Source organism: Polypterus senegalus, chromosome 18 (assembly GCF_016835505.1).
Source record: "Polypterus senegalus isolate Bchr_013 chromosome 18, ASM1683550v1, whole genome shotgun sequence".
In the NCBI taxonomy this organism is placed as follows: Eukaryota; Metazoa; Chordata; class Cladistia; order Polypteriformes; family Polypteridae; genus Polypterus; species Polypterus senegalus.
The window spans coordinates 57,269,774-57,284,504 of record NC_053171.1 but is presented as its reverse complement, the minus strand read 5'-3'; the positions used below and the strand labels follow the sequence as shown (position 1 = coordinate 57,284,504).

The 14,731-nt window shown below is 37.4% G+C and overlaps 1 protein-coding gene across 1 annotated transcript in view; it reads right to left on the bottom strand.

The window, feature by feature from the left end:
- LOC120519033 (butyrophilin subfamily 1 member A1-like) overlaps positions 1–14,731 on the bottom strand; it is a 65,683-nt gene that overhangs the window by 22,748 nt on the left and 28,204 nt on the right. Inside the window, exons 3-7 of the mRNA XM_039742114.1 lie at positions 13,343–13,690; positions 12,973–13,257; positions 4,660–4,776; positions 3,355–3,399; positions 2,041–2,067 (exon numbers count right to left, since the gene is read on the bottom strand). Of these exons, the coding sequence (XP_039598048.1) occupies positions 2,041–2,067; positions 3,355–3,399; positions 4,660–4,776; positions 12,973–13,257; positions 13,343–13,690 (822 nt within the window). The remainder of the gene's footprint in view (positions 1–2,040; positions 2,068–3,354; positions 3,400–4,659; positions 4,777–12,972; positions 13,258–13,342; positions 13,691–14,731) is intronic.

Genomic DNA, 14,731 nt, shown 5'->3' with positions numbered 1-14,731 from the left:
TGTATACGTGATGTCATTTTCATGATGATAGGAGTTAAAGCACGTTATTAAACATGTGTTGAAATAATTTATTGCAGCAGTACTCAGGGGCGGCTCTAGGCTTGTGGTGGCACTGGGCAGAGGAAGAATCGGTGGCTCCTTCGCCTGCCCATCAGTAAGGTAGTTTATGCACGGTGGAAGGCTACGTCCGTTGCAGACACTCCATAGCCGCCTCGTGCTCATGACACAAGCATTTAACTTTTGCTGAAATTTGTCGCTGCGTTTTTAGCTGTGTTGTTATTTTCTCTTTCTGTTTTATATTCAATATATATTGGCGTAGCCGTCACTGCAGTCAGTGCTTTTCTTTCCCCAAGTAACCGATCGCCATACAATCAGCTCTGTAATAGAAGTTAAGTCATCTGTAAGCTTAGCACCGATTCTTCAAAACGTTTAAAGAACATTGAAATATCTTCGTAGTACATGTTTAATTATTCTACCCTTAACGACACTCCCAGTGAAGAATATAGATTATTTAAATGAAGTTAAAGTTTTATCTGTATAATTTAATAAACATATTTTGCTGCATTTAACCTTAAAAATGATATTGTCATCATATGTAAATACGCTTTATAAAGTGGCTCAGGTTGTGCGATATTATAACTGTAGTGCAAGTTTACAGTGGGGTGATTGTACTTATAAGTACAAACAGTTCTACAAGGTGCAATTGATTGAATGCATTTACAGTTCTTGGGATGAAACTGTTTCTGAACCGCGAGGTCCGTACAGGAAAGGCTTTAAAACGTTTTGCAGTGGCTGAGACAGCGAGTCCTTAAAGCTGTATATCGATAATTCCCTTTCCGTTTAGCTGCTGTTGTGATTCACACTCAGATACAGTGATATAAATACTCCGAGTGGTGCAGTGAGAGATATATGGAAAAAGATGATCCGCTGTGGCAACTCCTAACGGGAGGAGCTAGAAGAAGAAGAATAGAGTAACAACGCTAAAGCAGTTATGGTATTTAGAATAGTTTGACCATTCTGTGGACCATTATATTGTTACAAGTTAATTACAATCAGATGCATTACACTAATAAACAATATGCGGTTAGTTTCGGTGTATTTATAAAGCTGCGTCAGGAAAATAAGGTGTAACCACACAGGAACAGTAGCACTGCTTTGACGCTGGGTGCCGCCAGTCTGCAAAACCGAGCGGAGAACATGCGTACGACAAGGCATGAGGTACCGTGGAAAAGTGCGTGGCTTTACGCCAAGTGTAGGTTTTATACATCGCGATTTGAATGTGGAAAAGTTTTTACGCAACATTTCTGTGCGTACGCACCGTTTATACATGAGGCCCCAGATCTCCATCCAATTCAGAATTCATAGCTGGACTTGAAAAGTGCCAAAGGTGCATCAGTGTTTGTGTGTGTGTGTGTGTGTATGTAAATGTGTATATATATTTATGTGTGTGATTACCAAAGACTGAAAAATAATGTTATGCTCAGTTATACATAGAGGGTATTTTTATAGAACTAGAAATGGGTTAACAAATTCCAGCTTTTCTGCACAAATGGAAGTTAATTAAGCCTTCAAAGTTGATGAAAACAATTCTTGCAGGTGTCCAAACCTTTGTTGATTAATTGTAAACCCTCTGTCTATATAAAAGCAGTGCTGGAACAAATTGCTACACCCTCTGAAGCATTATTTGTACAATACTGCACTGCAAATTGCTGTCATCCCCAGCACCCTGCTCTGAATAAACAAGTTCAGAAGATGGATGGATGGATGGATATTGCTATCATTAACAAATAAAGACCGACAGGGGCCCAGTATATATCTGGACATGTCGCTACGCGCTCAATCATTTAAAAGCCTGTATAGCGGCTGTCCTTTTGTCTCAGTTCTTTGTCTCGCGGACTTCATAATGCATAATACATAATAATCTCTCTCTCTATAGAGCTATACATATAATATAAAATAATATATCAGAACGGACTTATGCAATTGCAGAAAATATTTTTGCAAAAAAATCCCAAAAAATTGTGAACTTATAATGATTACCTGCTAGTTTTGCTGTTGTCTCTTGACCTGAAAAAATAGTCAACATTAATTTAAAATGACATGCCTGTAAAAGTGTCTATTTGAAGCCATTATTGCTGATCAAAATGATTCTCTTCTGAAAACTGAACAAACTAAGAGGTCTCAAAATTATCTATATCAAAACAATTACAAGTCAGCTGACAAAAAAACTTATTCTATGAAACAAAGTCTTAGAACAAAAATGCTCTTTAGATGTCTTTTATTTTGAAAACTAATCATATATGAAGCTTTAATTACTACTCAAAACCAGATGCTAATATAAGATATAGACTGAAGGGTTACCCTAAAAGTATACTGGCATTTACGTTACCATGAACAATTCAAATGAGAAGTAACATTGACTGCTGCCAACCATAGAGATGAGCAAGGATGTATAATCAGGCCAAGTTATGATCACTTTATGGTGTTGTTTACACCATAGTTTCTTAATCTATGGGCAGCCTTTTGGGTCGTGTAGGGGTGTAACTCACCATTGCACTCAATGAGAACTGGTCATATCTGGTTTGTGACATGTCTTGCAATGGGTTGCTGTGGACAGTTCGAGCAATTAACATTGCTCCACTATGACTGTCAGCAGCGATTTTTCTAGGGGTATTGAAACACTAAGAAAGGCAAAATTGGCTCATGAGAATAAAAAAGTTTAAGAAACACTAGTTTAGAGTGTGTCTCTTTGGAGACAATGCATAGATGCACAACCTGCATTTGGCAAAGATACATCACATCTGCATTGGCAGTTTTAAATGAACTATTCCAAATTCAAAACCAATCCCCACCAGCCCCCACTGGTGTTTTCATGGATGGCTGTAAAAGATGAGAACCTTACTGGAGCTGTCACTGCATACAAATTATGCCTGATAATACAATGGCAAATAGATACAATTGTAGAATTAACTTTTGAAGATTAGATGAATGACACAAATGCTAAATAGGATTCAAGAAATATTTTGCTTTGAATTGAAAATTTCATTCAGATCTTTTAAGTTTTTGTTTAGAATGAGTGGCAGTATCATACACAAAACTGGAGGAATGTATCTGTGGACATGACTGAAACTGTACAAAGGCACAGGAGCAATTTGAAGAAGTCAAATGCAGCAACTCTTATGCATTCATATGTGCAGAGTACAGTGAATTTCATTGCTTCCACATTCCACATCCAGCATGTCATCACTGTCTGGAACCAAGATTAACCAGTAAAACTAGCTTACCTCAAAATATAATTTACAAAGAAGAAGACCACAAGTGTGATAAAAACTATACAACATAAGGAGCACTTACATGATTCTTCATCTTTCTTTTCAGATTCCTGGATGGCTATAAAAACTAAAGAGCAGTTGAAATTTCATCAGTTACATCTGACCCAAACTGCTTGTTCATCAACTCCTATGTACTAATTAAACTCTTATTGTTGCATTTGACAGTTAAAGGATTGCTTTTACTTGGTTGTCATTTATTTATAATTTGTTTTAAAGCAAACAAATTTAAAGATATAAGTCAGTCTGTCAGTGTCATGAGTGGCCTAAAGCCTATTGGAAAAGTATTTTTATTTCTGACTGTTCCTGCTATGCAGTCAGTATTAAGATAAAAACAGAATGATTTAAAGACAGGTTAACTGGTAACTCTAAATTAGCCCAGAGTGAGTGGGAAAGGATGTGTAGCATGAACGTAATCTGTGATTGAGTATTGTGCTGACCAAAACTGGTTCAGTCCCTGTGACCCTGAACTGGATAAGGCGGGATCAAGAATAAATGGATAATGTGCCAAGTAATTTTGACTTCCTGTGAGAGAAAGTTTGGGAATGCAGGGAAACCATGGGGAAAAAGAACTCCAGATACCACAAGATACCAGAAAGTCCATGGTGTCTGTCATTGTACTTCCTCTTCTGGCCACAAGACCATAACTAGTATAAAATAAAAAGGGGCAAACAGAAGGACAGTCTACATCTGGCTTCTACACAAGAAGGAATTTTGTCTATTAGAATAATCTATTTATTATGTAAGGGGAATCCTACTCTGATAACCAGGGCCTCATTGTGTCACAAGACTAAGCATATGATTACATGTTTTACATGAAAGAGACCTCTGTTATCTGGGACTAATGAGCTACTGCTATCTTCTTTAATTTCTATTTTTTATTTTACTTTTGAGATGAATAAAACAAATAAACCTCACCTACTTAACTAGAAATTTGTATCTTGGTTGGTAAAAACAACACCCCCGCCACCATGGATAGAGTTTAAGAATAACATGAAAATGTTGTTGGGTAATTTAGTTCTAGAAAAAGTGGAGGACATATCTGCTTTGCTTTTTTTTGTGATGCAGAATTAACAATTGTAATAAGTAATAAGAGACAGACATGTAAAAGGTTAGTGGGAACCTGCAGGTTAAATTTGCATTGTATCTGGATGATATAATGCTTTTTTGGTAGATAATGAGCTAATGAATTGGCAGCAGCCAAAGGACAAAATTATTGGTCACCATCTGGATCAGCTTTAAATGTGTCTAAATGTTATATATTGTTAATGGGAGATCATAATTCAAAGAAGCTACACTTTTAAGGGATACAGCAAAAAAAAAAAACTACCTCTGTTTTTCATCCAATACAAGAAAGCTGCACCCAGGAGTCCAAGTGCAAGGAGAAGGAATAGAAATGTAACAGCAAAACCGGCCTTCCAGGGTGAACTGGTTTGGAACAAATCAGCTGCAAGAAAAGGTAAATAATATTGTAATATTTTTCTCAAAAACATAAGAGATTAAATTCACCATCCATCTGTTTACTCAATCAGCATAATCCAAATTCTGGGTGCCAGGAAGTTATAGCCTATCCATCCTAGACAGACCGAGTCCTTTGTGGGACATACTCACTTTCATATTCAGTCTGCTATAAATTAAATTTCAGTTTGTTTTATCAATTAATATCTCTGCCTGTACTACAGAATGTGAATCTATTTTGTTTTAAGATGAAATTAATATGAAAGTCACCATGCCAGTGAAGTGGACTTTACAGATTTAGAGATGGATGGACAGATGACGAAACAAAGGCGTTTAAAAAAGTAAGACTTTTTGTCACAATTCAAATTTTATTTTGTAGAAAGCTTTGTGCTGTTTGATGGGCTTTATGGTACAAGAGACATGCAAACCTTCTTGTAAACAGGGAATGTCAAGAGACAAAGATTGAATTTTGATATGCCATTGTAACAATACACGTTAACTTATCAAGTTTTATAAATTCAGCTTCAGTGACCATATAACTTAGTTTCTATGAAGACGAACAGTAAACATATTCCTTTAATCTATTTTTGTACAAGGAGAGGTACCGTGTTGAAGTGGTTAGTGCAACTGCTTCATGCATCCAGCATCACTGTCTATGTGGATTTTGCAAGGTTTCAGATTTTTTATGTCAGTGTCTCTTCAATCCTTTGGTTTTTCCTCTCACAATCCATAAGAAGTAAGGGTTAGGCTAATTCACAACTCTAAACTGGCCCTGGTAGACTGGAACCCAGTGTGGACCACCGGGGCACGTACAGCTGTCCTAACCCAACACAGACAGGCAGAGACACAAGTGCAGCACTCAAGACACTCTTCTTTACAGCTGGGAAGCACTTTTTCCTCACTCCCCAGAGCACAGCACAGTTCTAACACCAAAGCACAATTCACAGTTCTGTTCTTCTCATTGTCTGTCTTCCACCTCCATTCCTCTTCCGGCAAGCTTCGTCCACTCCTCCCAACTCTGGCTCATCAAACAGAGTGAGGCAGCTCTTTTTAAAAAGTATTACCTGGAATCACTCCCTTTTGTGATGGAAGTTCACTGTAGGGCTCCACAGCTCCTCCTGGTAGCCCCCACAGAACCCAACAGGGCTGTTCCAAACTCCAAGTCCCGATGTGCCCTGCTGGAATCTATGGTGCCACAGCCACCCAGGAGGGCAGCCCTCTAGCATCCCAGGGAAGGTAGTGCCCTACGGATACGCTCTCCCCTGGTCCTTCCATCCAGCTGGCGTCCCGACCGGGTGATTGACGTAGCTGCCCATCACACCTGTCCAGGGGTTGGTTCTTACCTTGTGTGCCCACCTGCTGCCAGAAAAGGCTTCAGTCTCTTCCAACCCTGATTGGACTGAACAGGTTGGACAATGTTTATACATAGGTATATTTGTAAATATGTATTTGTAATGTTTTGCAACAATTGAAGTGGCAAGTTTGTTCAGAATCTTGGCAAAGAAAAGGTGCACCATGACACATTATCAAGCATTTAGCTGCTCTCCCATAAAATTCCAGAATATTAATAAACAAGATCTGTTTCGTCTAAACATATGATATTGTTCCTTAAAGTACCGATGCTGTATAACTGCTTTTCTACATTCTATATCGATTGCACTCATCTATTTACCAGCTGTTACAGGTACAGCAGATTTGGTGCTTGAAATGGTGATTTCAATAATCATGAGAGGCAAACAGTGTGCTCAAACAATAGGGTACTCATAGGTATGTGACGATGGCACATAAAATGTGTGTGTTGCTATATTACACAGTTCTCATTTTTCTAAAGATGTAGACTATTCTGGTGTGGAGAATCTTCAGTTTCCTGAATTCACAGGACTTCAACTGCAAGCATTGTAAGCATCCTTTAGTATTGCACGAGTAATTTATGCATTTATTCCGGTCAGTCTCTTTTTGAATTACTTTATTATCCTGGGAATTGGAAAGAATGACTTACCACAGAACCTGTGTTAAATCTTTTATAACCTGTGAATGGATGGACGCTGTAGGATTAAGAATTATGCATCTTGAGAAAGGGAGGAGTACTTAAAAGATCAAACACTTTCATCAGAGTAATTCATCATCAGGATGAGATAGCTAATCAAATGTGTGCAATGTGTCCTGTCTCAAAACCCCATGTGTGCATTTTAACTTAAATTTGGGTTGTTCAAGAGACTAAACGAGGATGAAAAGAAGACGAAGCAAAATAACTACAAAAGGGTGATGTCAGAGATCAAGAGACATGAGGTCATCTGATTTGAAAACGTAAATATGGGCAACACAGATTACTAAACCAAAAGTTGCCCACAACATCTACCCCTTGACACTTCAGATTTTCAGTACGCATTTGTAAAGCTGTTTATATGAAGACTTTCCTATTTTACTTTCTATATATTTTCTTCTATTTGGTATTATTATACATTAATAAATATCTCATTGCTTTTATATTTTCTATAATTTGTCTTTTAACTAGAGTGACTAAAATAAAAAAAGGGCACCAAAGTATGAGTTTGATGGCTACTGTCATAATCACAAGGTTTACCAAGGCTATTGAGGTTGCTCCTCATAATTAGAACAACTGCAGTAAAAGTAAGACATAGTTTGGTTAGTAAGATGACTACATGTTTATTAGAACTGGTGACAGTAAATGCCTATATAGAGAATCACATGGAGTGACTGCCAATTGACTCCACTCAAGACTTGTCTGAATAGGATCGCTAAGTGTATGTGTGTGTATACCTCTGTGTGTGTGTGCTAATCTTCAAGGGCAAGAGTAGATGAACACAATAGAGGTTCCTGGTAAGTCTCATGAATTTCATTATAATACATAAATGTAATTTAACAAAATAGAAAAGATAATGCAAACTTAATTTTAATTGGATGAAACCAACGTAAACAGAATGCTAAAATGAAGAGCACGGGAAGAAAAGAGAAAAAGATTTCAATAAAAATATCACACCATCAACACATGTAGAATTGTTTATTGAAAAGTAATACTTCAAAAGAAGACTAGCTGTGTTTCCCATTGTTGACTGGGTTTTATTTTAAAATGTTGCTGTAAATTACACTATTACACTAAGACTATGCTATGAATTTAAAGCTCACATTGTCTTTTCGTAGGCTGGCACCCTGCCGGGGTTTGTTTCCTGCCTTGCGCCCTGTGTTGGCTGGGATTGGCTCCAGCAGACCCCCGTGACCCTGTAGTTAGGATATAGCTGATTGGATAATGGATGGATGGACACTGTCTTTTCAAAATATTATTGTTGTATGGTACCATTGCCTGTGCAGGAGTCAGGGGGGTCGGGCAATGGAGAGATGGTTATGGATTTCAAATAATTAGCTTCTCTGCCCATGTGCCGCAGAAAGCACAGTATTTCTTATAGAAAAAAAAAATCATACTTCTTTCTGTTTTATCGTGGTATGTTGGTACATATTTTGACTTTTCTTTTTATGTGTACAAACAACATGTTGCAAAAAAGGCATATTGTCACTGACAAGTTGCCTTAGCCTGAGGATCAGTGACTCACATTATGAGCTGACATTTCATAATGCAAATGACTAGCTTCAGAGTGAGTGATCAATTTAAGGATAGTGAGCTACCTAAAATACAAATGTAAAGAGCAAGAAACCATGGCCACTCAGAGACTGCGAGGAACACATCAGCACCGCGGCATAAATGCACCGGTGCCCCTTCAATTTAAACTTTGCGCTTTTACACAATGATTATACGGCCTCTTCCCCTTCACAGAACACTCCTACTGCTTGATGAGAAATGTGGTCCCTTTGCCAGTGAATGTTTTTATATATATTAAATACCATTCTTCCTGACTCAATGGCACAAATTTAACTAACCACTTAGCACCACAGTTTCGCAATAAATTTTGTAAAAGGAAACAAATTCAATTTTGCTCAAATTGCTGGCTCATTGCTAAGATTAGGTTAAAAGTAGCGCAGGTCCAGGTGCCCAACTCAGCACTGCAGTTTATGGTCTGAGCCATGTTATATACTCGTACAAACAAAACATGACTCATCAAGAAAGAGAAAATTTCACCTTTACCCTCTGAGCTGTGCCACAAACTAGAAATGAACCGTGACCTTTCACACCGGTTGTCTGCATAAGTGATAACTTGTCCAATCCCCTGTTGCTGTATTATTCTTTAGCTACTATGCCCTTCCATCCATTCCAGGAAAAATTTTAAAAAATGGGTCATGATGCATAGCACGTGCCACCTACTGCAAATAAGACTACCTGAAAGCTTTCCCGTGAGTCATGCAAGATAAAAAAAAAAGAAAAAAGAAAGTAATGGCTGCAATATGGTACTTTGAGGATATTTATGCAAATGTTTTAAGCCAATCATTGATTTTTATTTACACGGATGATGTGGTCATCGATGGATGAAATAATCAACCAGTACCTCAGCCCTACTTTGCACTCATTTGAGAGACATATAATGGACCATGACATAAGTAATATTTGCTTCCATTAATTTATATTTGTATGGTTTGATTACTGGCCGATGCCTTTTTAAAATGGGGCAATATTTGCTAGCTTCCAATATAAAAGAATTTCACTTCTGTGCAGTGATTTTTAAATCATTGCACACAATATTTTTACTTACTGTAGGAAATACGTTATCTTCTTCTGGCAGCTGGTTTGATTTCAGTCTTTTTAGTTCAAGCAGAAATTGTATCTCAACAGTTTTCACATCAAAGTACCACTTTAATAAACCTTTTAACTTCTTAGAGGCTATCCTTCTCTTTAGATATGTTAAAAAAATAAAAAAATATACTATGCCAAAGATACCCAAATAAAGATGCTCATGCATTAAATATTTGCTTTATGTGCTTTATATTGACAGTAAAATAAAGATTTAATCAATTATTTCAATACTCTATAATAGTCCACTTGTCTTTTTTAAATGCGGATGGTAAGGAGTAAGATACTACACCAGCATAATCAGGCACAAATTTAATTCAGTTAAACATTAGAGCATTACATAAAGATGACATTAAGGCTACAGTTCATCTACAGAACACATCATGCTATGTTGGAATACTTATCTTGTCCGAAATTTCAATAAACAATTTTCTGAGCAACATTTGAGTGATAATGACTTGAAAAATAAGTCTGGAGTTGGAGAGAGAATGAAGGTGAGAACAGCCTCCAAGAAAAAATGCCATTCCCAAGAGGAGAGTCACACAGGTGGTGACAAACTGTGGACCGTGACAACATTTGGGCTTCATTGAGGTATTACCAAGTCATAATGTAGGTGTCAGCTAAACAGATTATAAAGCTACGTAATATTCTGGTTTCATTTTTACTCTACTATGTACTACAGCATTCTTTCAGCGTTGGTCACTTTATGCTGTCTACGTGTGAACAGACAGAAATCAATTTGAACTCAGAAGTCTTTTTCATAAGGTGTGCTTTATAGTTCCATATTCTCTATTGCATAATAAGTAATATTTTATTTACTATATGTATAACTTTACATTGTTTACATTATAATTCATTGACAACATATTCACTTGAATTTTTTTTCCAAGTGCATGGCTTAATTTAGCTAATTTTAGTGTTACCTAATTTACTATCATCTGCAAATTTAAACAACTTGTATATTATTGTAAGGAGCAGTAACCTATTAAGCAAAATTTCCTTATTCTTTTCAGATCGAGCTATAAACATTCTTGGAATAACATCTTTTTATAACCCTTTAGCATCTTTGACTCTTATGCTCACAAAGTTTTTCCAACTGTGTTAAATAAGATAAGTATTGTTTAAAGAGAAGCAGGTTTTTTCAACCAGTCCTTGAACGGAAGTCATAAGGATACCAAAATAACAAAGTCGATTTATACTCTCTCTCTCTGCTTTAAAGGATAAACTCTGTATTTTTGAGTCAAAGCTATTTCTTTACTACTTCTTCTTTTTCATCTTTTCCCACTTCTGAGTGGGGTAGATATGCTTGATCAACCTTATCCATACAGCTCAGCCCTGCACCTCCTCGCCAGTCAAGTTATTTTCCGTCAGATCTTCTTCTACTTTATCCATCCACCTCCGGTTTGGCCTCCCTCACTTTTTCTTTCTTTGTATTTCCATTCCCATCCCTCTATTGTCCACATATTATTCATTGTGTCTCCTCATTACATGTCCATACCACTTCAACCTACTTTCCTGTACTTTCTTAGATATCTCTCTCACTTTTGTAATACCTCTGACTGTCTTATTTCTCATTTCTTATTGTCTTGTTCTGTCAACATTCTCATTTCTGCCACGTCTAACTTCTATTCCTGCGCTCCTTTTACTGACCATGTCACAGCTCCATACATCATTAATGGTCTTACCATTGTCTTTAAAACATTACCTTTAGCCTTCGCCTTCATTCTTCAATGACATAATATTCCTGATACCTTCTTCCAATTGTTCTATCCACTCTTCACTCTATGGATTATCTCTGTATCTAATTCTCTCTCTTAGTCCACTCTTTTCAATAGCTCTCCCTGCAGACTAACTTCTGAATCCTGATCAACTTTAAATTTCATATATTCTGTCTTCTTCTTATTTATGTTCAACCATCTGTCTTCCAAAGCCCTTCTTCATTCTTCCAACTTCCTTTTCACTTCCTCTTTTCTGGTGCTACACAACACAACGTCATCAGCAAAATGCATGCACCAGAGTGTATTGGTCTTTTTTCCTGTGACTCAACACATCCACAAACATGCTACATACAGTATACATTTGCCACATTAACTTGTGTTCTGAAATTAATCACTTCCTATAAATTTTAAAAAATGTTGCCCATACTGGCACTTCACATTGTAGTCTAAGGGGCATGGAGGAAAAGCTTAAAAACTTTCCAAATACATCTGTTTTTTAACCCAAGACAGTTGTTAAATATTGGTCTGCTTCTTGCAGTTACACACACATTGTAAAAGAGTTTATGCATGTTACTTCTGAAAAAAAAACAATATTATGAGATTCAGCCATTATAAAAGAACACCAGCCATGCGTGATAGTTTTACTGTGCCACAAACTTTTACTCCCATGCAATCCTGGGATGTCTTTCCTGTTCCTCCTGACAAACCCAATCACAGTAAATTTTTCATACAATGTGGTTGGTTTTGTTTTTATCTATTCTGTATTTACATGAAAATTTGCACAACTAAGTAGAAAATGTATCCTTACCACAAGAAAAACTGGATATGTTTGTTAAGTTTTTAAACTTTTCCTTTGTGCCCCATGTCCACCATTATAAAAATATATGTTTTTAATTCACATAAAGTGTTCAACTTTAGAACACAATTTTGCATGGCAAATGCATATATATTTGTGAAGAAATCATTTTGATTTGAAAAATACTGAAAATATCCTTTAAATTTTGTAGACACTGAAGCAACTCTGACCTTGAGTCTGAGCAATAAGAATATATTCCCTTAGTCATGTTTAATTCATTGTCGTTTACCATCCATCCATCCTCCAACCCGCTATATCCTAGCCACAGGGTCACGGGTGTCTGCTGGAACCAATCCCAGCTAACACAGGGTGCAAGGCAGGAAACAAATCCCGGGCAGGGCGCCAGCCCACAGCAGATTGTCGTTTACCTTTTTATGTAAATGTACTTACCTATAATTTGCATACTCTCGGCTGTATGCTAAAGATGCTCTTGTGTATTCATATCTATAAAAGCTTAATACGATAAAGAATTGTTAGCACATCTGTTATTACAGATCAAGAAGACACATCTTACTTGATGTGCTCCAGAGGTGTTTTTGTTAAATAAACATCTTGTATACTTTCTGAAGACCTGAGAGCCTTTGCATTCTATTTACAAAGGAATTTGAGATCAAGATCTTTTCCCTGCCAACACTCATTAGAATATACTGTAGGTTCCCTGGTCTTGTACTGTAGATTTGAAAAAGAATCAGAAAAGTCTCACATTGTCTTCCTCTTACTCATAGTTGCATACCTCAATGGAAAAACTCAACAGGGACATGAAATGTAGGCACATGCAACACAACTGCCCAACCACTACATCAACTACAACCCCAAACTACAACCTTGTACGTAAGCAGCCTTTTAAAGGAATAGAGAGCTCCACTGTTTCCCTCATTACAATCTAGGATTCTCCTGTGCTAATATACTCACCATTGATCTGAACTCTGGCTTCAGTTAATTCTGTATCCTGCAGACCTCTAATTCGACAAGTTACTCCGTCATGGTCATTTGCCTCAATTTTGAAGTTGCTTCGCACACTGTACAGTCTGTCTTTGTCTTTTTCAAATTTGGTTTCTGAACGAGAGGTGAGATCTGTCCCAACATTGGAAAGCCACAGGACCTGGGGTTTAGGGTGCCATCCACTTGACATGCAGGACAATCCAATCCCATTACCTTGACGACCATCGAAAGTGATCCTGGGTGTGCGACCAGTGGCTAGAAAGACAAATTACATTTTTAGTTTTGTGGAGGTATTGATTTAGAAAATAATAAAGTAAACAAAACAAAAATAAAAACTCACCTAAAACTTTCAGTTCTATTGAGCTCTCTCCAAACCACTTTGTTCTGAGAACAGAGCATGTATAATTAGCTGCATCAGAAAGTCTGATGTTCTTCAACAGTAGAGACACATTTCCATTCTTCAGTTCCTCGCTGTAAAGCTGTGTCCTTCCTTGATAGTCTTTGTTTTGTAGCTGAAAGTTATCATTTCCATTAATGTACAAATGGACTGGTTCTGGTAATCCCTTCCTCACCCACCTGATCTCTAATCCAACTGCACTGCTCTTCGGAGAAAGAGCACATGGAAGTATAACATCACCATTCAAATGGCCGGCAACAGTGGGAGATAAGGTTTCCACTGTAAATGTTCCTGAAATGAAAAAATATATATATATATAGTATGTTTCACACAAATACTGCAATTAATAAAAAGTAAAAAGAGTACTCAACTCAACTGTGAAATCACTTATCAATTTTCTCATTTGATAGGTACAATAATAAGGATAAAGATGATAACACTGTACTGATATTTTAAAGGTGTGTGCTACTAACAAAAGCATGCTAATGACTTGTCATATAGTGTAGTGAATGCATTTTAATTAGATTCCCCAAGTGACATGTTAATTTGTTAATAATGAATATTTTTAATATGTTGCAGCTTACAAAAACACCATCCCATAATGAAATATACTTGACATTTGTTCTCACATTTATTGCCCTGTATAACTAAAGGAATAGTGATTCATGTTTTAAGTCTGCATATAAGAAATGGCATTGTGGATGGCCAGAGCATTTCCCAGTAATGTTGGATACAAGGAAAAAAATAAGTCTTGATAGTATGCATCCTTGTCCTGGGTATGACATTAGACTGCATCCAGTACTGCAAGCAGTCTTCCAGCTTTCAGGGAAATCTTGAGGGTTGGTAGCAGGATTGGCACTCCAACCACTGTAAAAACTTCACACAGCTCTGAAACAGCAGACAGGACTCCTTTCTGCTCTCTGTGGGAGTAACTCTGCTGCAGCCACCCATAGATAGGCTCCTTGCATTATGAAGAGGATGGGGCAAAGCACTAGGGTGCCTCATCCCCAGAAGAGTCAAAACCGTCAGAGAGTCAATTGGCTCAGACCTGTTGAAAATCAGAACTGGTGTCTTGCTGTGGCATTGCCAGCATTTGGGTCCTAATTTGAGGTGGCCCATACAAGTAGACGTGTTGTCACACACGTACGAGTAGAGGAACATTGTATGGACCAAGCAAAGGTAATTCCACGCCAGTCCAGGGGATGGTGGGGTACACTAAACCTTCACCTGTTATCTCTACAGACCAGCCGTGGGAAAATCTGTCTGATTCAGTGCTGACGATTCCAGTTCCGGCACCCAGAAGAACATCACTTCCAGTGCAAAGGCTGACAT